This window comes from Nematostella vectensis, chromosome 3 (assembly GCF_932526225.1).
Source record: "Nematostella vectensis chromosome 3, jaNemVect1.1, whole genome shotgun sequence".
Lineage (NCBI taxonomy): Eukaryota > Metazoa > Cnidaria > Anthozoa > Actiniaria > Edwardsiidae > Nematostella > Nematostella vectensis.
Genome location: NC_064036.1, coordinates 20,462,753 through 20,485,724, shown reverse-complemented (window position 1 = coordinate 20,485,724; position 22,972 = coordinate 20,462,753). Strand labels below are relative to the sequence as shown.

Genomic DNA, 22,972 nt, shown 5'->3' with positions numbered 1-22,972 from the left:
GGGTCCTCGTGGCTCGGCCACTGCTTCTTCGCCAGATTGAAAATCCGCGGAGACTGGAGTCTTCACGACTGGCACTCTCTGCCTTATGTCCGGGGACTTTTCCCAGAGCCAACGTAATGTTGTTGGAACGAAGGAACTGCTGATTCATACTAAACGTTTAGCATGCCACAACAATTCGCGACGTCCAGTCATGTAGCTCCGAAAGCAAGTCTTCGCTGTGTCCACAAAACGAAGGCAGCGTTTTGATTATATATAACCATGAGCCAATCAGAAGACCCCTTATATTTGAACTGTCTTCTATTGAGCAATCATACAGGCTATTAGAAACGAGAAAGTACATTTTTGGCTCCATGTCTCGAATTTTCAGGCTTCCCGCGGTTGGGAAAAAGGGGTGGTCGCTTAGGAATGTACTCGTTTGTTGACAAGATGGCGGCTTGTTGCTACGAGAAGTGAACATTGAATGTTGTAGCAAAAAAAATAGAGGAGTTTAATCTAGTTCTTTTGCATAAGACGCTGTAACTTTGAAAAATGAGTAATAAACTGTCAAGCAAGCCATCGAAAAGAGACCGTCCAAAATCAACAGGTAAGAAAAATAATGCGTTTCTTGGTACTTGGGACAGACTTTAAGTTCTTAATTAAGATAACAAACTTCTTATCTGTCATAACCAGAACAAGAATAATCATAATCAATCATCTTTAGATAAGTCCAAGGGTAAAAAGCAGATCGCTGGGACTCCAGAGAAAGCAGGAAGCCCAGTGGCATCGGCCATTGCCGTGCAAGACGAGGCGCTTTCGGGATCATTGAATGGCAAAGTAATCAGTGGAGACGATGTAGAATCTCTAGCTATCAACTTGGATGAATTGAAGAAGGTTAGCATTTCAGAAATCTTTATTTTGATTTAAGTATTTTCTATTTTACAAAAATGACATACAATATAATCTGATGTAATTAAGTTACTTAAGTAACTTACTTACATTTTCAAGAAATCTTATTTCTCATATTTCAGACTCGTCCCCCGAAGAAACCTGAGGTAGCCAAGCCTTCCACCAAGGTAGTAGTGCGAAAAGCTCGGATAAAGACAGATACAGGGCAGTCCGCAGGAAAAAGGTATTTACTTTGTCTAAATTTACCATGATTCAATGTTACTCAATAAATTAGCCAAATAACATTTACAAGACATTTATAAACAGATAAGTTCACACATATAGGCCCATAGGCTTGGGGGGCATATAAGTATTATAAAAAAATATGTTAAAATTTGCAAAAAATAAGAATAACATTAAAAGTGGCTTGTACTGACGGCAATGTATATTTTGACTTTTAAACTGCATTGTAACCAGTTTACTTCCAGAGGTCCGACGGAAACCTCAATGGTTAAAAGACAATAGAATCTATTAGATTCCATTTAACACGCCATCCGCTCTAAATTATCAATCACATCCTTAAAGAAACTTCCAAAAGACACACTGCTTTCACAATTTAAAAAAAATTTTCGTGTTTTTTTATCAAATCATCAGAGATTGTTACTTAATCGTCCAGAAATAAAACTGGTAACAACACGGCTTTAATGGCAATCCTTTTGAAATGCACTCACCACATATCCAGCCCATGTGTTAGTACTGTCATGGACAATGGCATTTCGGTAGGTCTTTCACAGCTCTTTTATAGTAGGATTATAGACATGGAAAACTAAAAGTTCAAATTGACAATTTTTGTTAGTCTCTGTGTATGTTTTCCCTTGTGTAGCCCCTTTCTCCCCCCTCCACTTTTACCAGTACGGTAGCACTGGGGGCCGTGCCCCCCCTCCCCAATATTTTTGAAAATTATAAGGAAATGCTGTAACCAGTAGGACGTGGCTGTGCCCCCAATACATATTTTTTAATGTTTCTATATTGTGCCCCTTCAATATTTTGAGGCCTGCTGCAGCGTTGTTCACGCTAAAAGTATGAATGTGCAATCTACACAGATTGGATTTGTATGCGTTTCAGTATAACTGTAGCAAAGCCAGCTCCTCTGGATTTTCCCTTGGTGTCCACCCCCCTGACAGGTATAGTATAACAGTAACATGCCGTAAACTTAAGGTTAAGGTATAGTATAACAGTTACATGCCGTAAACTTAAGGTTAAGGTATAGTATAACAGTAACATGCCGTAAACTTAAGGTTAAGGTATAGTATAACAGTAACATGCCATAAACTTAAGGTTAAGGTATAGTATAACAGTAACATGCCGTAAACTTAAGGTTAAGGTATAGTATAACAGTAACATGCCGTAAACTTAAGGTAACAGGTTGGGTTTGAGTATTGTTGCTTTCAGCCCACGTGACTTTTTATCAGGATACAGAGAGTCTAGGGAAAAAGCTGCTGCATATACTAATGTTATTGAATAGCTCTAATTCCCATTAGTTTTTCAGTGACATATGGTACCAGGGGTAGATCCAGAATTTCAAAATGGGGGGTGGATAATGGCCGGATAGGCGGCTATTAACTGATCCAGTGGCACTTCACATGGTAGGTCACATGGGTCTAACAATACTTCATGCTGAATTGGATATGTCGCGTCAGCAAAGTCAAGCAGGCGAAGGAACATGGACAGTACCTCCCGTCCATCAGACATTTATTTTCTTCAAAAAAAAAGGGATTTTTCAATTTTTCTACTCAAAAAGGGGGGTGGGTATCCACCCAATCCACCCCCTCTGTATCCGTCCCTGGGTACTGGCCATGTGACACTATATCTGTGTTTTTGTTTGACTCTCTATGTGTTCCATTGTTCCCTTAGACTCAAAGCATCCTCAAGGAGTGCCAAAGCAACCAAATTATTCAGTTGGGGAGGGGTGCACTTGAGCCAGAAAAGATATTTGGGGTTAGATGTTTAGACCTTTGTACACTGAAATTCTGGATAACAGTAGTGGGCTTGGGGCAGCTGTAGCTTAGAGAAACACAAAACTGTGAGATATTCCATTTGTTTTGCAAGAAAAACAATGTATTTAATGATCATGCATTCCCATTGTCCTTAATAACCAGGTTCAGCTGGCCCAGTGTTTGATGCTGATGGACAGGTCCTAACTCACAGCATTCTGGGAACATGGGAGGACTTTTACCAGGAGGCTATGGCTAGAGGGGACATTGAGGTACTTTTGGTTCAAACCAAATGAAGAAAGCCTTTTACTTGAGAGAAGAAAGAGGAAACCTTTTTTGGACCTTGTTTGAGGGTAGAAAGAATTATTGTTTTCCAACATAATTTTGTTCAAATGTCATAGACAAAAGAAAATATATATTTTGCATATACAGTTACTGTAACATGTTTGTTATGGACATGATTAAAGAATCAGAATTTGATACTTGTTTGGCAGTTATTCGATTCATCTCCAAGAGTTATAAAACAATTACATCTACATGAGTAAGCTGATGTGTGTGTTTTTATTCTTTAGAATCTTCCACCATTTTCTGGGTCATTTGTGGTATGTACAAGAAATATTTCACACGTTTACTTTGAGATGCTTGCATGCCATGTAGTAACTGCCTTTTTGTGGAAGGGATGAAGGACTGAATCTTTTCATCCAGAATAGATTTAATGTCTTTTTTTATTTGGGGGGGGGAGCTGCTATTTTATCGAAATACTAAAAGTATGGCAGGAATGTGAGTATTATTTTGTCAATTGAGTAGATTATTGTTGTGAGTGTTGCGATGGAGTACTGTACATGAACTTGTCTCAGGAAAACACATTCACTATATCAGATGACAGGGTTTTCATATTATTGAATGTGAATGCATCCATCCATAGACAGGTATATAAATTATTGAGAGTGAATGTTGCATCAACCAGAGACGTATATATATTATTGAATGTGAAAGTTGCATCTATCCGGAGACACATACATAATGTATTGAATGTGAATATTATCCTTTTTTACTACAGCATGCTGAATGTTATGCTTGTTTGCTACAGCATGCCAAGGAAGTACGACCATTCTCAGATTCTCCCAAGAAAACCAAACGATCCCATCCAAACCATGTGTGGCAAACAAGGGTAGGGGAATGTACCATTGTAGAAAAAAAAACAGCATCATAAAACATTGCATTTTGTTTTGCCAGTACCACATGTTTGTTAGTTGAGCCATTCCATGCATGTATTTGACAATATTTTATAATGTCTGAAAAAAATAATATGATTTTTTATATTAACATTATAGTGTCAATATAGTGTAGTTATTGAGCGCACATTTCATTGACATATCAGTTTATGTTTAGATTAATGAAAGCAATGCCCTGAACAACTGGCAGCAGCAAATGTTGCAGAGAAAACGGCAGCAGAACCACCTCTCAGGTATACTTGTGATCACTGTTTTTTTGCTAAGGTGAAGCATGCTACAGTATAGAACAGATTCAAAGTATTTAACTGTATAACATTTAAGTTGTAATGGAGTCTAATCACTACTCTATGGAGTCTAATCACTGAGGGTGATTCTTGCAGACACTGCAAATTAAAAAGCAGTTACAAAACATAAAAAGATGTAAAAAAATACAACTTCAATTAACAAAAATATGCACCATTTGAGCACATCCTGTCTTGTTCATTGGGAAATGCAGTTTTCTCTTTTCTCAGCACTGTTGCAGACCTCTACAGATATGTTGGTGATGAATCAGAGTGAAGATTACAGAAAAAATCAGGAACAGAGGTACATTTTAACTTAAAAGTATAATTTTGCAATAATGGTACAAATAATCCACAAGTTTGAATGGTGGTTCATCAATGGGGTATAGATTCGAAATGTCTTTATAAAAAATTGCTCTCTCTTTTTCTTTTTGTCAACCTTATTACACTTATTTTTTGCAATATTGGCGATATTTCCCGACACTTTCGATTTTCCTATTTTCTAAAAAAACAGATCACTTTATTTTTGCGATTTTGCGACTTTGGGATAATAAAATCAAGCAAAACAAGTGGAATTAAATTGTGCCATAATCATCAAAACTGAAACAATTTGTAACAAAAAGATGCATAGGCTAAATTTAGTTTCATAAAAATCTATAAATACAATTCCAACTCAACCCCTTACCGTACTTTATGTACATTTGATGACTAAACAGACAAGGTTTCCATAAAGCTTATTAAACAGCCAATATTCCCCCAATGGCTTCTTGTGTACTCACTTAATTTTCACGCATCTTTATTTTTGCGACACTTAATTTTCGTGTCACTTTTTTGAGTGAATCTTTTTTAAAATCGCAAAATTCACAATATTGAAGTGACACAAAAATTAAGTGTATTAAGGTATGTGGTCTGTATCAGTGCATATTCTCTCGCCCTCTAGTGAAAATCACTGTAAGCCTCTGTTTCTCACCATCAAAGACTGACCTTTTGGTATCTGACAGGTCTTTAGGGACTGATATTTGTCAAGTTGACCACCAAAAGTTCGCTGACTATTTTGATGATTTTTAGACAACTCAGAACCGAACAGACTGCGCATGCAACAGACGGCCGGCTCAAATATGCTAATATCTTACATGATCTGATGAATTGAAATGAATTTTAAAACAAATTCCAATTTTGTGGTATTTACATTTCTAAGGAACGATATCTGTCATGTCATGATCAAAACTGAAATAGGATTTTATAAATTTGGATACAGGCGCGCTACTTTGAAATAAGATTTTCAGTTTGTGTGCGAGCGTTCGCATCTGGTGTTTGCAGCATGCTCAGGTATAGTGAAAATTGAAAACTTGGGCTTCAAAAGCATTGGCTGGAAAATCCTCGCTAAATTTTTGTTTGTTTCTACAAACATGGGAAATAAGATAAGGTTGAGATCAACTTACAGCGCGACCAAGAAAACACCGGCAATATGTAGGGGATGTTTGTTTCGACCAATCACTTGCGAGATATTCAAACAGTCAACTAGATACATGTCTCAACAAGTCTGAATTCTCGCCTCTGATGCATCAGAAGACAATAAGCATTCCACACATATTTTATAGGTGTTCGCGGTTTTAATGGTTGCGCTGTGAAGTCGATTTTTGGGAACTTTGAATGCATATTTAGTTGTTTCTTTTACTTCAAGAAAACTTGCGAACATACTGTACTGTATGTGCGCACTCAACGCCACCAGCGTAGCAACGTCGTTACTGAGCAACACTCATGTCAGTACACCCTTAAGAAAAGAAATTGGACAAACGCAAGATCTCCAAAGATAATGAAATATGCTGACCTTGACTTATCAAATTTGGAAAAAGCACTTTGAGATAAATTAAACATTGCAAGCACACCTTGAAATTCACACCATTAAACATGAAATAACATTGTGCGTTTTAAACTCAAACTTTTCCCTTAATGACGAAATCTGAACAGAGCCACAGGAAGGGTTTTCATGTCAAAGGGTGTGCATGGGATAGAACTTCTAATTGTTACTATTAAACTGTTTTTGTACACAAATAACTGTTTTGTTGTTTGTATTTTAGGCATGTGATAGACAGAGCTATCCCATCTGTGGATTATGGCAAAGGGTGTAAGTACTGCCGCCACCCTCTATATTAAAACATATCAGTCTATGCAGAATAATTGTGATGTACAAAAAAAATGCAAGTTTTATGAAATACTGCAGGAAATAAATCTTTAAATATTTTAATGTTTTAAAAAACAATAAATGTTTAGTGACTTTACGGTGCAAATGAACATCTCGGGGCATGATGAAATGTGTTTCACAAAGACTCATAGTCAGAGTATAGATACAGACTGCTCCAAACAGTGTACAAGTGTGAGTGTGAGCTAGTGTGTAGGCACAGCACCCCCAGTGCCTCTTCTATGTGCCCCTATACAGTTTGAAGTGGACATTCAGCTTAAAGTATTTCCTTGAAAGGACAAAGGGATACACAATGCCCAATTTGAAAGGGCCAGCTTTTTACTCCTCTGAATTGAGAAGCGAAGCTCATGTAACTAGCTATCGCATCTCATGAGACTTTTTAGCAATGCCAGAAGCTAGACATGTGACTGTCCACTGAAGAAGAATAAACTAATTTCTACTTCAGTAGTATAAAGAGTAAATTCCTTTCTTTTGTTAGACCAAGTAGGGAGTGAATTCTGGAAGCAAGTGGAGCAGATTGGAAATGATGAGACAGGCATCACGTAAGTTTTCAAAACTAGTCGTCTTGTTTTATTGGCTTATAGAAGGGTTTTGGTATCTAGTTTGCCCATTATCGATTGACTTTAGGTTTCTTGAAGGTTAGTGCCTTAATATTTTTCTCATTTACAATAGCTAACAACCAATCAGTAAGGGCGATTATGGGCATATGTAGATATGTTGTAGAATCATTAAATAGCCCTCTAACATTGCAGGGATCAAATTATATGTTCTCTAATTATTTTAAAATAATTTACTGATTTCTATAGCTCCCTCTAGCATGACAACATAATCGAACACGCCTAGTAGTATAAAGGGTCCATCAATACCATTCTTTTGTTGGATTGAGTAAGGAGTGAGTGAACTAACGTCATACTTTATTATACCTGACAGGATGACACTTACCCAGACTGAGCGTGGTTACCCACCTCCAATAGAACACATCAGCAAGCCAATCACCATCAAGAATGAAATGGGTACACGACCAATCTTTAAGAAATATGTTTACTTTGTTTACAAAGAGTTTCAGAAGGCTACTGGCAGGTATTTCATGCAAGAAAATCCAGCTCTTTTGTTCTTTTGTTTGTAAAACATCACCTAAAAAAGCAGTAGCGCCCTTTAAGATTTGTCCGTAAAGATTGGTGGTTTTAGATTTCTCACTACTCCCACACTAGCCGATTAATCATATTTTGTCCTTCCATGTCATGTTTGTAGGTATAGAGTGGTCTTCAACACATCGTAAGGCGGCCGTCCACTACCCCTGGCAAGCATCTGGTTTCCTGCAGGAGAGAAAAGAGCAACTTAACAGCGTGATGAATGAGATTGATCCTCACCAGCCGGTGAGTTAAATTTTTTATAAAAAAATATTTAGGCCACTCGAAATATACAGGTACTAGCATCTTTCTGAGATTACTGCCATACCAAGCAAGGTGGATTATATTTATTCAACACAAACATAACCGTTAAAATAGTTAAATTACATCTGTTCCACAATGTCACGCTAGGATGTAGCATTTTCTTGAAAAATGGTATTTCAGTCTGAGGCCATTTTTAATAGTTTTATTATAAGCAAACAACAATGCGCCTTTATTGAAATCACTTGCTAGGATATTGATAGTTGACCCTTGTCACCCTACCTTATTTGTGAGCATCCCTGGCCTAATATTTAACGATCCTCCACTCCCCTCTAGTACATGGATGAGCTTGAGGTGGTCGGTGGGAGAGAGCTTCCACACCAATCCAAGCATGCCATGTCGACGGTGCCAGAAGAGGAGGAGCCGATGGCCGAACAATCACCCCATCTCAGGTAAGACCGCCGCATTGAGCAGGGATTTCCAACAACAATAAACAAATCGCAAAATAATAAATAAATAAAATTATACATTGCTTTGGCGAGTCTGTCCTCCTTTATTGCATCTCTTAGGTGATTGTGATGTTTTAAAAAGTTAAATGACAATTGTACGGCCTTATGTGCAAACAAGCATGGATATTCTAAAACCTATTTTCTCCCCAGAGACCCATTGGCTAGCTACGCTGATGTCATTCCGCAGCCCATATTTGGTCCCTCGCTAACCATCGACGGCCAAACCGCGCAATGGACTGGTTCCAGCACTAATGGCCTTGGGCGAGTGGGCGTGGCTAGCCGTGTGACATTCGAGGCGAACACGGGAGAACGAGTGGTTTCTCTACTGCATATCTGTAATGACGGCACAACTGCCATTTATTTCTCCTGGAAGGTGTGTTTTAGTAGGTCTCTGTTTACTCGCGCTTTTGTTTTCCTATCGCCGATTTTACCTGCAAGTGCCACAAAACGTTTGGGGGGTATTGGTGACGCAGTTGGGAGAGGGTTGATTTGTATTTTCTGACTTCTCACTACTGCTTTTTGTGTTGGATTCCCTCTCCCGACCTGAGTTGAGTTAGTTGCTTCCCGCCTTTGCTCTGAGGCCTGGTTCTCTGGTTTTTCTCCCTCCAAAAAAAGAACAGCAATTTCCTTAGCTGTGTTCCATGATCAGTCATAGTTGAACGCGCTCTTGCAATTCATCTTTTCAGTCGTAAAGAAGGTGATTAGCTTCTCAAATGTATTTAACACCGTTGTTAATTTAAAATGATAATCCTTTTTAAGGCAAATTATCTGTGTCTTTTTTTTTCTTGTTGGTGCACCAGAGGGTCCCAAAAGCCAACACTTTGGGCACCAAGCTAGCTGGGCGAACACAGCGCTTCTACTTTGACACCAACAGCAGAGTGATACTTCCGGGAGAGACCCTGAAGTTCCCATTCATCTTCAAATCTCTAAATGCTGGAATTTTCTCCGAGAACTGGGAGCTATTGACCGAGCCTGTTCTGTGTGGTGGGGGAGCCATCAGGGTCTGTCTAAGAGGTTTGTTGTCAACAGTGACTTTTTAAATCTTTTTCTGTCTTTCCTTGTATTCCTGCTATATCCTTTCAGTCAATCCTATTATAAGTCAGGGGCGTGCGCAGTATTTTAGCAAGTTGCAGTCAAAGCATTCAGAAGCTGAATGAGGGTTGTGGCCCCTCATCCCGCATCCCCGTAAAGTTTTCATAGCTCCCACTTTTGGGTTTGAAATTGGCGCCAATGCGTCAGACTTTTGAGAGTGTTACACGATCCTCTGTCATCCTCGATCTGAAATAGGACTTCAGTCGTCGTGTGGCACTGAACGACATAACAATATGTTTGGAAATCATCTGTAGACTACCATGATTAAAAACATTATAGTTTTTATCCTCATCATTTAAATAAAACTACGTACGTAAACATTTGATTCTTTCCCCTTGTTATGAAGATAAGATCGCCAAATTTTTTTCGCAGTCCAGTGACTGCATAGGCTGTGTACGCCCCTGTAAGTAGTCTTTCTGCAATATCCGTTTAGTTGCGCCTATGATTTAAAGTTTTTCTACGATTTCCCTTCAGCTAGTCCCATTATTCAAAGTCTGTCTGCAATATCATTTCAGTTACTCATACTATCTAAAGTACTATCTAAAGATACTGCGTTATCTCTTGTTGACCGGCTTGTACATTTTTTCACCATTTTTTGTTGTTCAGTAGTTTGTTTTGTGTCTATCCAATGTGTTGCGCTTGATGTTCAGTTGTTTGTTTTATGTTTAACAAATGTGTCTATCCAATGTGTTCCACTTGATGTTCAGTTGTTTGTTTTGTGTCTATCCAATGTGTTACCCTTGTTGGTCAGATATTTTGTGACGTCATGTGCTTGCGCTCCTATGTTGGGCATAATAAACAAACAAGTATATCGAAAAATATACATTGTTTCTGTAAACCCTAATAAGGTATTGCTATTGTTTTTGTAAACCCTAATAAGGTATTGCTATTGTTTCTGCAAACCCTAATACGGTAATGCCATTATTCGTGTTAACCCGAATAAGGTATTGCTATTGGTTTTTGTAAACCCTAAAAAGGTATTGCCGCTGTTTTTGTAAACCCTAATAAGTATTGCTATTGTTTGTTTAAACCCTAATAAGGTATTGCCATTGAGGAGGATGTGTACGCAGATGCTCGTCGCGAGATAGAGAAAGAGCTAGCTCATCGGGAGGCCATAGAAGCAGCCGCTCGTATCTTACAGGAGATCTTGGATGGTGTGCGAACTCCTGAGAGATCCCGCTCACCCGTGGATGCCTACATTACGGTGAACACTCGACTTTTTAGATTTGTGTAGCTGAGTCTTCTTGCAGTACCTTGTCGAAAAACAATTGAATTCTTTTTTTTTTTCAGAGATTTGCAATGTCTTCTACGTTAGAGTTTTGCAATGTCTTTTACGTTAGAGATTTGCAATGCCTTCTGCGTTAGAGATTTGCAATGCCTTCTACGTTAGAGATTTGCAATGCCTTCTACGTTAGAGATTTGCAATGTCTTCTATGTTAGAGATTTGCAATGTCTTCTACGTTAGAGATTTGCAATGCCTTCTACGTTAGAGATTTGCAATGTCTTCTACGTTAGAGATTTGCAATGCCTTCTACGTTAGAGATTTGCAATGCCTTCTACGTTAGAGATTTGCAATGTCTTCTACGTTAGAGATTTGCAATGTCTTCTACGTCAGAGATTTGCAATGCCTTCTACGTTAGAGATTTGCAATGCCTTCTACGTTAGAGATTTGCAATGCCTTCTACGTTAGAGATTTGCAATGTCTTCTATGTTAGAGATTTGCAATGTCTTCTACGTTAGAGATTTGCAATGCCTTCTACGTTAGAGATTTGCAATGTCTTCTATGTTAGAGATTTGCAATGCCTTCTACGTTAGAGATTTGCAATGTCTTCTACGTTAGAGATTTGCCCTGTTGAAGTTCAGTCGAATTCTTTCTTGTTACGTTTACTTAGTTCTGACCCGCGCTTTTATTTTTAGGAGGAGGAAATATTTTCCAGACAGAACAAAGGGGTGAGTTACATGTTAGCAGTATCATTTTAAAGCAAATAAACCTGTATACATAAACATTGCGAAACACCTTGATGTCTGACCTTAATGGTCTTTGTGTCACACTTTTACATACAAGTGAAGGGATGGAGGTAGTGCTAGGGACTTTACGCAACGACCACTGCGATGACATCAAGGGTGACGCGCGCAATCACAAATATTGCAAAACGATTGTTGATGTCCTTGACGGCACGCGTAAAAAAATTAGGGAAATTCCATTTAGATTTACCTCTACAATGCCTTTTTTCAACATCTTTGAACCTTTCACTTATTGCATCATTCACTTATCTAGCCAAAAGAAAGCATAGATAAGCTTTCAAATTCACTATTCCTCGGACACCAAAAGTAGAATATCTGGGTACAGAAGCAAACAGTATATAAGGTGTACTGACATTAGTGTTGCTCAGTAACGACGTTGCTACGCTGGTGGCGTTGAGCGTGCGCATAACACGAAATTCGTCATTCACAAGCTTTCCTGAAATAAAAGAAACAAAAATTTGCGTTTCAATTTCCCCAAAATTGACTTAAAGTAGATATCAGCCTTTTCGGGTGATGATTTTTCCATATTTTGTAAAAACGAAGATTCAGCGGAGATTTATTCAAGCCAACCTTTTTGAAGCCAAAGTTTTTAATTTTCACTACCTGAGCGCGCTGCAAACACCGGTTGCAAACGCTCGCGCACGCACTGAAACTCTTATTTCAAAGTAGCGCGCGCTGTATCAGAATTTTAAAATACTTTTTTTCAATTTTCATCATGACATGACGGATATCATTCCTTTGAAGTGTAAATACCACGAAACACTATTGGAGTTTGTTTATATACTTCATTTCAATTTCATCATGTGAGATATCGGTGTGTCTGAGCAGGCCGAATGTGCACGGGCGGGCTTTGTTTCACTTCCGGTTCTGCGTCTTCTAAAAAAAGTTTTTTTGTCGCCAAATTATTTCAAAACTCAATAATTTTTCTGTATTCTTTTTTATTAAAACCTCCTTCATATAGCCAAGCATGGATTCAGCGTTAATCTAACAGAAACCAAAAATATATCAAAATAATCTGGATTTCAGGACCTTTGAAAAATCATAAAAAAACAATTACTCAATCATTTCTAAAACGCATGCTTGGCTTAATGCACCCATCCCTCAAGATTCATGAAACGTATTCAATATTTGTTTTCGAGCAAAATTACTTTGAATATTTGCTTTTATCTTTATCTATGACGTCACATTATGACGTAACGGGGTAACGTCATCATAATAGTCAGCACACTTTTGTTGGTCAACTTGGCAAATATCAGTCCCTTATGACTTTCTTCAAGGCTTTTATGCTATAATCAATTTTCCTTAGCAACAGATGTCAGTACACCCTTAAAGTGCCCCTAGTGTCAAATTTCAGTAACTTGTTTTTAATATTTAAAAACATTTGGGATGTTAAGTTTAACCCATTGACTCCTGGCTTTTTTTTAGCTGAATTAACAAAAAACAGACTGAAAATAGATACCTCCCCCCCTATTCTGAGTTTTATACAGCCCGTCAAAGTCAAACACAGCTGCACCTAGTCAGCGGTATCCAAGCTTTCCAACAGTGGTTTGCGGTCCCCACTTTTAATCCCTTGTTGTTGTGCTGAAGCCAGCACAAGTTGGTGGTTGCTTGTATTTTTCATCAAAAATACAGCTATGAGCATGTTAGGAGAGTGTCTCAGGACATCATGAAGTCTACTGAGGCATAATTGAGTGCTTTGCTTATGGATATTTGCAAGTAAAGGTGAATTCATGATGATTTTTTCTTGTTTGGCTTTGCCTGGATGAGAAAATAATTTTCTAATGAATCACCACAGCTCTCCTAAATGCTGTCTTTTCTGAAACCAAATTGATTCCAAAATTGTTTACACTGCTAGTCTGGGTCTGTATGACCTGGAATTGATTGGTTTGGCTTCGGGGTGAAAAGACTTATAAAAACCATCAGACTTTGGGGAGAGGAGTGTTGACTGGCCCTCCCCTCGTGAATTTTCCCCTGGATCTCCCAGAATGCTTTGCAATACTTAAAGGCACCTTCGTGGTTGTACAAGCCTTCAAGGAGTAGACATTGTGTTTTGAGGCCATGGAAATGTACCTGGAGGATCAGAATAAAGGTATCTATTTGTGTCTTGAGCTGTGTTTGCTGATCTCTCTCCCTTGTGTGGTATTTTAAGCGTTTTATTGAGAGGGGTGATTCTGCTTTTCTCTCCTTGTTCGATTTGAGATTTGTCAAAGAACCTGTGCTATTATTTGGCTTAAGAGTAGATGCCAACACCTTGGTTGGATGCATATCTGCAAGACCATTTATCCCTTAGACTGATGTCTGAGTATCTTCATCTTGTTGTGTTTATTTTGCATTTATGAATTTTTTGGGTTGTGGGTACTTCCCAAAGCCGGTACAGGCCGGTTGATGGGTCAATGTGTTTACCAACACACCCTAAAAAATCATGCTTGCCTCACTGCCTGAGAACAATGCCTTTTTCGCAAGCTTAGGTGCATACAATAGTGTAAGCAAATTCTGCTTGATGGAAAAACAAGCCTCCTTTAAGTTATGGCTGACATTCTAACAGATAATTCCTATGTTAAAACCATTGGGGAAACCACAGGGAGCCCAAATTCTATAAAGTATTTGCCTTTATAAATTCAAAGCAGCAGTGTCAACCCACTTTTGGTACTTTTCCTGTATATTTACCGTCAAAGTAATCTTATCACAAAACCTTGCCTTAATCTGATGTTTAGTTAGGCATATCATCCCTATCAATGAGTCCAGTCATGTCCAAGTTAAATAGATTCTATTTTCTAGGTTAAAGATATTCACTTGCTAGAAATGGCATATATGTGATCCAATCCACTGGTGTATGTCACAGCACAAGTCTAAAAAGGTCTAGTTATTTTGATTAAAATCTAGGGGTGGTTGATTAACCCATTGACTCCTAGCTTTTTTTGAGCTGAATTTACAAAAAACAGACTGAAAACAGATACCTCCCCCCCTATTCTGAGTTTTATACAGCCCGTCAAAGTCAAACACAGCTGCACCTAGTCAGCGGTATCCAAGCTTTCCAACAGTGGTTTGCGGTCCCCACTTTTAATCCCTCGTTGTTGTGCTGAAGCCAGCACAAGTTGGTGGTTGCTTGTATTTTTCATCAAAAATACAGCTATGAGCATATTAGGAGAGTGTCTCAGGACATCATGAAGTCTACTGAGGCATAATTGAGTGCTTTGCTTATGGATATTTGCAAGTAAAGGTGAATTCATGATGATTTTTTCTTGTTTGGCTTTGCCTGGATGAGAAGATAATGTTCTAATGAATCACCAATGTGTGTCAATGTGTTAAAACGCTATTCCTTTTTGTTTGTGTTTTTTATTATATATTAGTTTTAAAAAATTAACGCTTTTTAGGGGATGTAAGTAATTAAATATTATTCGAACAACCCTTCGTTGTGAAAGAAAAAGACTAGAAAAGTAAAAAGAAAAGAAAAAAACAAAAATGGATTTTTAAATATGCGGGTAAGACTAGAACCGCGGATCGGGAGATTCATACTTATGCGCGCTAACTGTTGGGCCATCGAGGCAAACGAAAGAAATAGGGTATTTATTTATTACCTGTTGTAATCGAAGCATCGCGTCGAAAATTCGTAAAACGGAACTCAATTGAAAAATTAGAGACCTTAGAATGATTCAATTAATTTACAATTTTGACACAGTATTAATTTCTAAAAAAGTCATTTTTTTATAGCTTTGAGCATAGGAAATCTAAATTTCAAATAAGATAGATTAATGTTTGCAGTTGATTACAGTTAAGAATTGGTAACATAAAACTTAAATGATTAATAATGTTCAGGCTTTTCTTTGATCATACGATAATTAATTCTCCCAACTTGAAAAAATTGATACAAGGCCTTATAATGATTCAATCCAATTAGAAATGCGTCCCTGCTTTTGTTAACTCAAAAACTGACAAAAACTAATGTTTAAAAAATAATATCGCCATTTTTTTCATAAGCACATTTTCCTTAGTAATAAGGGGAAATGCCGTTATTAAAAAACACAATTTGACATGTCGGAAATATTTTATTTTTAATTATACAGATGATCATCACCAGGCGCTTTTGAAAAGTGGGGTCACTTCCCTTGAGAGTGCGATATTATTTGCATTTAAAAGCCGAGATTTCTGGTAAACAACCGATGTCGCCATTCTTAATTACGCATGCGGCACCCGCGCGCAAAAAAAAACAACAACAATAGGCCATTCCAGCTATAAGTTTGCGCGCGCATAACCATAAAAACTTCTTCTCAACTACCAGAATGCAGCGCGAGCTTTTTTAAGCACGAGGTTCCGTTATAAAAGGGAAAGCTCCTCCAACCCCCGGGCTCAAATTTGCAATTACAATCAGAACACTGCCACGCTAGCGGTCACAAATTATAAGTCTCCTGTAAAATATTGCTTATTTTATTGAAGTCGGCTTCAATAAAACTATTTTTGCACAGGTAACAAGACAGTTGTGTTAAGAGGTTGATAAATAAGTGATTTGATAACTGGTTGTTCTTGAGCCTAGGGGTGGGAGGAGCTTTCCCTTTTATAGCAGAACCTCGTGTTTAAGCTTACATCAAACGAAACACCTGCTGTATTCCAGTTGTCGAGGTACGTTCTTATGGTGAGTGCTCGCGCATGTTTATATCTGGAATGGCCTATTCCAGGGTTGAGATATAAAGATGGCAGGAAAACGTTAAAGAGTGGGGTTCAAATCTCTGCCAGAATCCAGTAGAAGCCAAGCTCAGATTAAGGCAATCGAATTTGATTTATATTACCGGAATTCCTGTTGTTTGTTTTTGAGCTGGAAGGGGGCGTTTATTAAAGAGGGGCGCTCAATACAAACTTGTGGGCTTAGGGAGTGGCATTCATTAGATAGGTGTTCTTTAAGATAGGGGGCGTTTATTAGATCATTTACGGTATCTCTACAACTTCCACCCAAAACTGTGATCAGGTCCAAGTACCTTTGACTTGGAACGAGTTCTGACGTGTCCCAATGTTGTATCGTAGATGCATTTCCAGGACGAAGCTGTGCAGAGTCTGAAGGAGATCTTTGTAGAGGTGGAGCCTGGGGCAGAATGGGACCTCTCGGTGGGGGGGCTACAACAGGTAAGGGTGTTGTGTCCCTTTCCATTATTAGTCGCATGCTGAATTGTCCTGAGTTCCCATTTATGATCCGGAATGCTATTAATAACGTACTGTGTACGGCAATGCAGTATTTTTACTTCTATAGTATTTGTTATGTTTGGCAGATTTTCTTCAAGAATGCATTGGTTGAGATCATAAAGCAAAAGCGTGATTCAGTCTGGGAGCAAATGTCACAAAATAAGATCCCGTGGAAATTTCGAGATTAAAGCAAGCCATTAGGCTAGTTGTGTTCATTTGTGACCTCAAATAACAAGAAAAATGATGTTGCCAAGTATGCAACCTGTCAGGTGCCGTTTTTGGGGGGGGGGGGTAAAGGAATGACGTTTCTCCTCCTGCATGGAAACGAGGCTCTATAATGAAAACAGGAGTAACTTTTTACGTTTGTTGATCAAATCATTTCAAACGTGCAGGATAAGTTGGGGATCACATATAAGACAATCTAAAATTCATGTTACTAGCACAGCATGGAGGCGAGGCTGTCTGGATTATTTAAAAAAATATTTTTTAACAATAAATAATAAATTATAGCTAAAGCTTCGTTTTAAGCACTGTTTAAGATGGAAAAGCTTAATTGGAGTACCAGTAATGCTATATTGCTGCTTTTGTAAGAAAAAGGTGCTAGGACGGGCATTTATTAATTGTTTTGTCTGAAAAACCACAGGGATCCCAACTCAAAGAAATAGTGTAAAACACGGAGATAACATATTTTAAGTTTTCATTGCAAAATCGACTGGCGAAATAACATATGCAATAGATGCACTAGGTCTGGGCACAATAAGTAAGTTTTCAGTCCAACTGGTCAGCGGTAACTATCATCAAAACTGGGGTCCGTCATGTTTTCTTTATGGCATCTGTAAGTATGCCCCCTTTTACTTTCATATAAAAAGCTATTTTTCAAAACAAGATCTGGACACAACACTTTGTATTATATGCCAAAAAGTAGCGGAAGAAGGCTTAGTTGAGAATCATGAAAAGGTACTTGATTTTCTATGCGAGTGGAACAGTTATAAGGATTCACGATTTTCAGAAGCTTGGTTGCTTTTGGAGAAGTACACTGCTGAGCAGTTGTTGGCTGAGCATGCATCGTGGCACAGGAAGTGCTTTCAAGATGCTACGCATGTTAGTAAATAAAAGAGAGCGAAAGAAAGGTTTAACAGAGAGCAGGACGATTGTACAGTCAAGAGAAAATCGAGATCAACGCCCCAGTGGTTTACAAGATCGCAGACGGTGCCACTAGACAGGGAAACATGTTTTTTCTGCGATCAGAGTCCTACTTACCGCGAAAACCTCCACTCTGTAAGCACAACAGAAGCAGGTCAAGCAATTGGTAAAGCTACCGAGATTAGTGGGGATGAGAAGTTAATGATAAAGCTGTCTACAGCTATCGATACAAGCGATGCGCACGCTATTGATATCAAGTACCACAATAAACGCTATACAATGAACGTGACTAATGTACTGAGACGGAGACCAAGTACGTCTGTAGAGCAATAAAGAACTTTCATTGCAGCGCAGATTGAGTTCTTGGACATAGCAGAGAGGATTTTGAAAGAAGGAAAGCTTACTAATATGGCGAAGATGGAGGACACAAGAATATTATAGGGGAAAATAATGTCGAGAATCCCCTCTCAAATAGGAAGTCAATTAAGCGACTTTTACAAATGAAATATGCGGTATTGATTCCATAAGCCTTTAAGAAAGAATGAATCAGAACGTGTTTCGGTAAAAGAAACAAGGGATGCCTCAATATTGTCAATTAAGGAGGATCATTCTAAAACAACTCAGCTGAAGTCTCTTTATGAAGCAGCTATGATCCTCAGGAAGTCCATCAATAAAAGCGAGCAGGGGGAGTTCAGTGGGAAGTTAGATGACATCAATGAATCTCAAATGCCAAATGAACTTTGCTGTTTTTTTCGTTGGATCATTCAAGGACCTAAGGACTTCACATCAGGTACGTTAACTTTATTCAAAAAAAGTCTGAACTCGACTTATAATTCGTATAAGTTAGTTTGATTTAACTTAAGATTCGCTTGATACCAGGGTGGAGTTTTATAACTGAATGATATATTATTATCCTTACGTTTTAGACGACAAGTCATCTGAAGTGCATAAGCGTGCACTAAGCCTTGCCCAAACCACTATGTCATTGACTCTGACGGAACGTCAAGTGAGGAATACAAAGTCTGAGGTAATACATGTTGCAAGAGTCATGCCTCAGCAGCTCGCCATTGGCATAGCAGTTCACCAGGCTATCAGAAGCAAAGATATAATAAATTTCCTCCATGGTTTTGGTATGTCCGTAGAATATAATAAGATCTTAAGAGTGGAAGCTCAGATAGAAAATAACGTGCTTCAGAGAATGCAGCAAAATGGCGGAACATATCTCTCTCCAGACATCATTCTTGGGAGGCGCGTGTTCTTCGCAGCAGACAACGTGGACTTTGCTGGAGATACTCCAGACGGAAAGAGGAATCTTCACGGGACAGCCATGGCAATCTACCAAAAGACCCACCCAGAAGACGTGACACCAGAGCTAAGGTTTGCTTAATAAATTTCCTCTTATTCTGTGGACTGCCTCGCGAGTTAATACAATCCTCATAGCTTTTGAATAGAAAATATTGTATAGTAAGATAAATAATAAAACCGCAAATGTGTACAATTAAGTTTTGTTGGTAGTGCCAAGTCTATCAGTCTATATCTTTTTTTCAGGCTTGATAGCAATATGCGGCAGCTGGAAAAGTTTAAGAAGGCGACGCAGGTCAAAATGTGGCAGCAAACGATGGCGTCGACTCTATCCACTGCTCTGCTACTCCAGTTAGGTCAGAGAATAACTCCCCTCTCCAAGAGACCCAACCTGGCCCCCCAGAGACGATAGCCCCTGAAGCGGGACAAGACGATGCCGCAAAGATGATGTCGACTTTATCCGCAGCTCTGCAATTCCAGTTAATTCAGAAGATAACTCCCTTCTACAAGAGACCCAGTCTGACCCCCCAGAGACCAGACTCTCTGTAATGGGACAGGACGATGCCTCAAATGATGACGTCGACTATATCCGCAGCTCTGCTATTCCATTCTGGTCTGGGTATAACTCCCTAATCCACGAGACACAGCCTGTCACACGGATCTCCTCCACTGATAGCAGCCCCCGCACATGAGTGGAGTACCTTACTCACTGTGCTCATGCAAGCACAAGGAATCACCACTAACGTAATGGGTCCTGGGCAGAAGACCGTGATTTCCTTAGACATGGGTTTATACCAGCCCGCGAAAAAGCTTCAAATGGCTAGAAATGACCTGAATGATATAATTCTTCGTCCCGGTGAGCTCCATATCCTAATGGCTGTGCTACGAACAATAGGTTCTTACATTGAGAACAGTGGAGTTGACCTATGCTGGGTTGAGTCGGACTTGTATGGCCCTACAACGTGAAGAGGGAAGAGGCAGCCCACATGGTAACTCTACAAGCGCCGTTTTCGTTATACCATAAAGCATTCATAGCTAAACAAGATGCAGCAATGGTAAAGCAAATCGGAGAATGTGCAAAACAGCTCGAAGATGCATGCTTAAGCGGAAGCATGGTAGAAGTTAGAAATGCTGATAAGAAAATGGAAGACAAAGTCAAGTCTCTAGATGTAATTGGCAAGATGGAATAATGTTCAATAATGTTGGAATGATGGAATGATGTTCAATAATGATCACAAGGACAATGCTGAATTCCAGGTCTTCTTAAACTACATGCGTATGGTTATGGAGATGCTACTTTTCGTGAGAGCTGTCCGAACAGGGGACTGGAAGCTTCATCTTACATCACTCGAGCTACTTACAAAGTACTTCTTTGCACATGACCGCTTGAACTATGCAAGAATGGTTCCCCTATACTTGCCAGAAATGCAAATGCTAGAGGCTACAGACCCGGCAATATATCAAGAGTTCATGGAGGGCAATTGGATTGTCAACAAGAATCCTAATGTGTCGTTTTGTGCTGTAGGAGCGGACAATGCCCTAGAGCAAATAAACCGCTCTATGAAGGTCTCAGGAGGGCTGGTCGGAATCACATTGAATCCGACTGCACGTGCAAAGTTTTTTTCTTATTGCACCAGAGCTTGCACGTCTATCTGAAGAGGCTAAAGAGATGGCTGGAACAACATCAGCGCATGAAGGTACCCACCACCACACACTAACAGCATCTGTTCTTTCTCGAGAAGAGGGAAACATCCAGAAGTTGTTGACAACAATGGAGGCCTTCACCAATCCCTTCGATACAGACAGCACTGACCTGTTTAACCTTGTTACAAAGGTCGTTGTGCCAGCAGCAGTGAGAGCAGACCTTTTAGATATTTTTTTATGACATTGGACAAGAAATGTTCCAATCGTTTGTGGAGGACCGCATCAAGTCACAAAAGATACATGTTTGGTCGCCAATGAAAAAAAAGAAATCTGAAAACATGGCGAACAGCTTCAAAGAAGGTCAAGGTTAAAATTGGTAAAGAGACTGTAGAACTGAAAGAGGACAGGAGCCTTTTTACTCGAATGATGGTTGTGTGTAAAAGTCGACCTGAGGTGGACATCGAAGAGGCTGTTGGCACTTACGAATTTTCTGTGGTTCCTCGTGCGATGTTCGCGGCCGATGGAACGATGCTCCGCTGTCGAGCAAATAGTGCCCTGATGCCCCTGCTAGAGAAACTACCAACGCACCTCATGGAAACAACAAGTCCGAAGTTTAATCCTTGGATAAGCCTGAATGGATCCGAAACTGCTCACAGCTCGCAGATCACTTCAACAGTCGCTTAATGGAGAAGTAGGACCATGGAAATGATGAGATCCGAGTTATCTTCGACCGATACGATCTACCGTCATCTGTAAAAGAGGCTACTCGTGTCAAGCGACAAGGGTGTGAAGTCCCTATTCACTATCGCATCACACCATCAACTCTCATCACAAAGCTTACAATGAACAAACTTCTTGCACATGCAGATACAAAGAAGGAGTTAGCGGAGTTCAGAAAACCATCGAACATGCCGCACAGAATGGGAAAAGGGTTGCCAATGTAAGGGAACAGAGAATGACATGTCATACCTCAACAGCAATCATGAAGAAGCTGATACGAAGATCATGCTGCACGCACTCAACGCCACAGCCTGTGGTGCAACTGAGATACGGATCCACTCTCCTGATACAGATGTGTTCATTCTTGCCCTTAGGAGGTATCCTGACCTTTGCGCTAACACCTTGTTTATTACTGGTAAGGGCCAGCACCACCTGCAAATCAAGCTGCAGCCAATAGTCCGCGCTCTTGGTCCCGTCAAGACTGCTGCCCTACCAGCCTTCCATGCCCTATCTGGGTCTGAACACAGGATCCTTCGCTTCCAAGGGAAAGCCAAAATGCTGGAAAGTATTCTGTGAAGCCAGTGAGGAGGTACTTGCCGCGATTTCTAATCTTAGGACGGGCAACTATCTAAGTGTGCAGTCACAGCTCGCAGTAGAGAAGCTTGTATGTCAGATCTTCCTGCCGCAGACGGAAATTGTGAGTGTCAAGGCACTAAGGTGGTGGCTATTAAAGAAAAAGCAGGAAAGATCGGAACGGCTGCCCCCCACATCTGCTGCCTTAAAGCAGGCCATCCTTCGGTCACACTACCAGTTTCTGGTATAGAACAACGACATAGTCGCTAACCCTGTGCTCCCATCACCAAGTGAATATGGCTGGAAGTGGCAAGACGCCGAGAAGATCTGGGTCCCTGTGATGACAGATCTACCACCTGCACCAGAAGCCATTATCCATCTAGTCAGGTGCGGGTGCGCAAAGGAAAGGTGTATCAACCAACGCTGCAAGTGCAGAAAGTCTGGTCTAGGCTGCACAGATCTATGCAGTTGCTGTGACGATGGGGAGGAATGTGAAAACGTTGTAAGAGATGGGGACACAGACAAGATTACGGATTCTGAAGACTGTGAAGATGGAATGTGAAGATGACCGCTCAGATATGCATAGTTATTAATGAATACCCAATGTTTGGTAGCAATTATAGAAAGGCATCACTGCAAGAGTAGAGGAGACTGTTCACAGGCTTGACTTGTCCATACAGATATGACAGTATGATTTTGATGAGAGAGTGTTACACCACACCTGTCATTACTTGAATATATTTCAAAAGATAGCGTAAAACAAAGAAAAAAACATGATCCTTTTGATTTCTTTGTGTTGGGCTCCCTGTGGTTTTTCAGACAAA

General features: G+C 39.6%; 2 protein-coding genes across 2 annotated transcripts in view; both read left to right on the top strand.

The window, feature by feature from the left end:
- The first annotated feature begins 216 nt into the window (after window positions 1-216).
- LOC5502379 (MYCBP-associated protein) overlaps window positions 217-22,972 on the top strand; it is a 34,067-nt gene continuing 11,311 nt past the window's right edge. Inside the window, exons 1-19 of the mRNA XM_032370636.2 lie at window positions 217-583; window positions 701-870; window positions 1,008-1,108; window positions 1,990-2,048; window positions 3,024-3,130; window positions 3,431-3,460; window positions 3,949-4,029; window positions 4,251-4,326; window positions 4,606-4,678; window positions 6,456-6,502; window positions 7,056-7,119; window positions 7,508-7,590; window positions 7,829-7,953; window positions 8,305-8,420; window positions 8,628-8,850; window positions 9,278-9,491; window positions 10,610-10,773; window positions 11,487-11,519; window positions 16,611-16,709. Coding sequence (XP_032226527.2) covers window positions 529-583; window positions 701-870; window positions 1,008-1,108; window positions 1,990-2,048; window positions 3,024-3,130; window positions 3,431-3,460; window positions 3,949-4,029; window positions 4,251-4,326; window positions 4,606-4,678; window positions 6,456-6,502; window positions 7,056-7,119; window positions 7,508-7,590; window positions 7,829-7,953; window positions 8,305-8,420; window positions 8,628-8,850; window positions 9,278-9,491; window positions 10,610-10,773; window positions 11,487-11,519; window positions 16,611-16,709 — 1,920 coding nt within the window. The 5' untranslated portion in view covers window positions 217-528. The remainder of the gene's footprint in view (window positions 584-700; window positions 871-1,007; window positions 1,109-1,989; window positions 2,049-3,023; window positions 3,131-3,430; window positions 3,461-3,948; window positions 4,030-4,250; window positions 4,327-4,605; window positions 4,679-6,455; window positions 6,503-7,055; window positions 7,120-7,507; window positions 7,591-7,828; window positions 7,954-8,304; window positions 8,421-8,627; window positions 8,851-9,277; window positions 9,492-10,609; window positions 10,774-11,486; window positions 11,520-16,610; window positions 16,710-22,972) is intronic.
- On the top strand, window positions 16,725-22,912 carry LOC116609840. Its single transcript, XM_032370638.2, has 3 exons — window positions 16,725-18,699; window positions 18,836-19,286; window positions 19,458-22,912. Exons 1-3 carry the CDS (start codon window positions 18,558-18,560, stop codon window positions 19,621-19,623), a joined length of 759 nt encoding a protein of 252 aa, XP_032226529.2. The 5' UTR covers window positions 16,725-18,557; the 3' UTR covers window positions 19,624-22,912.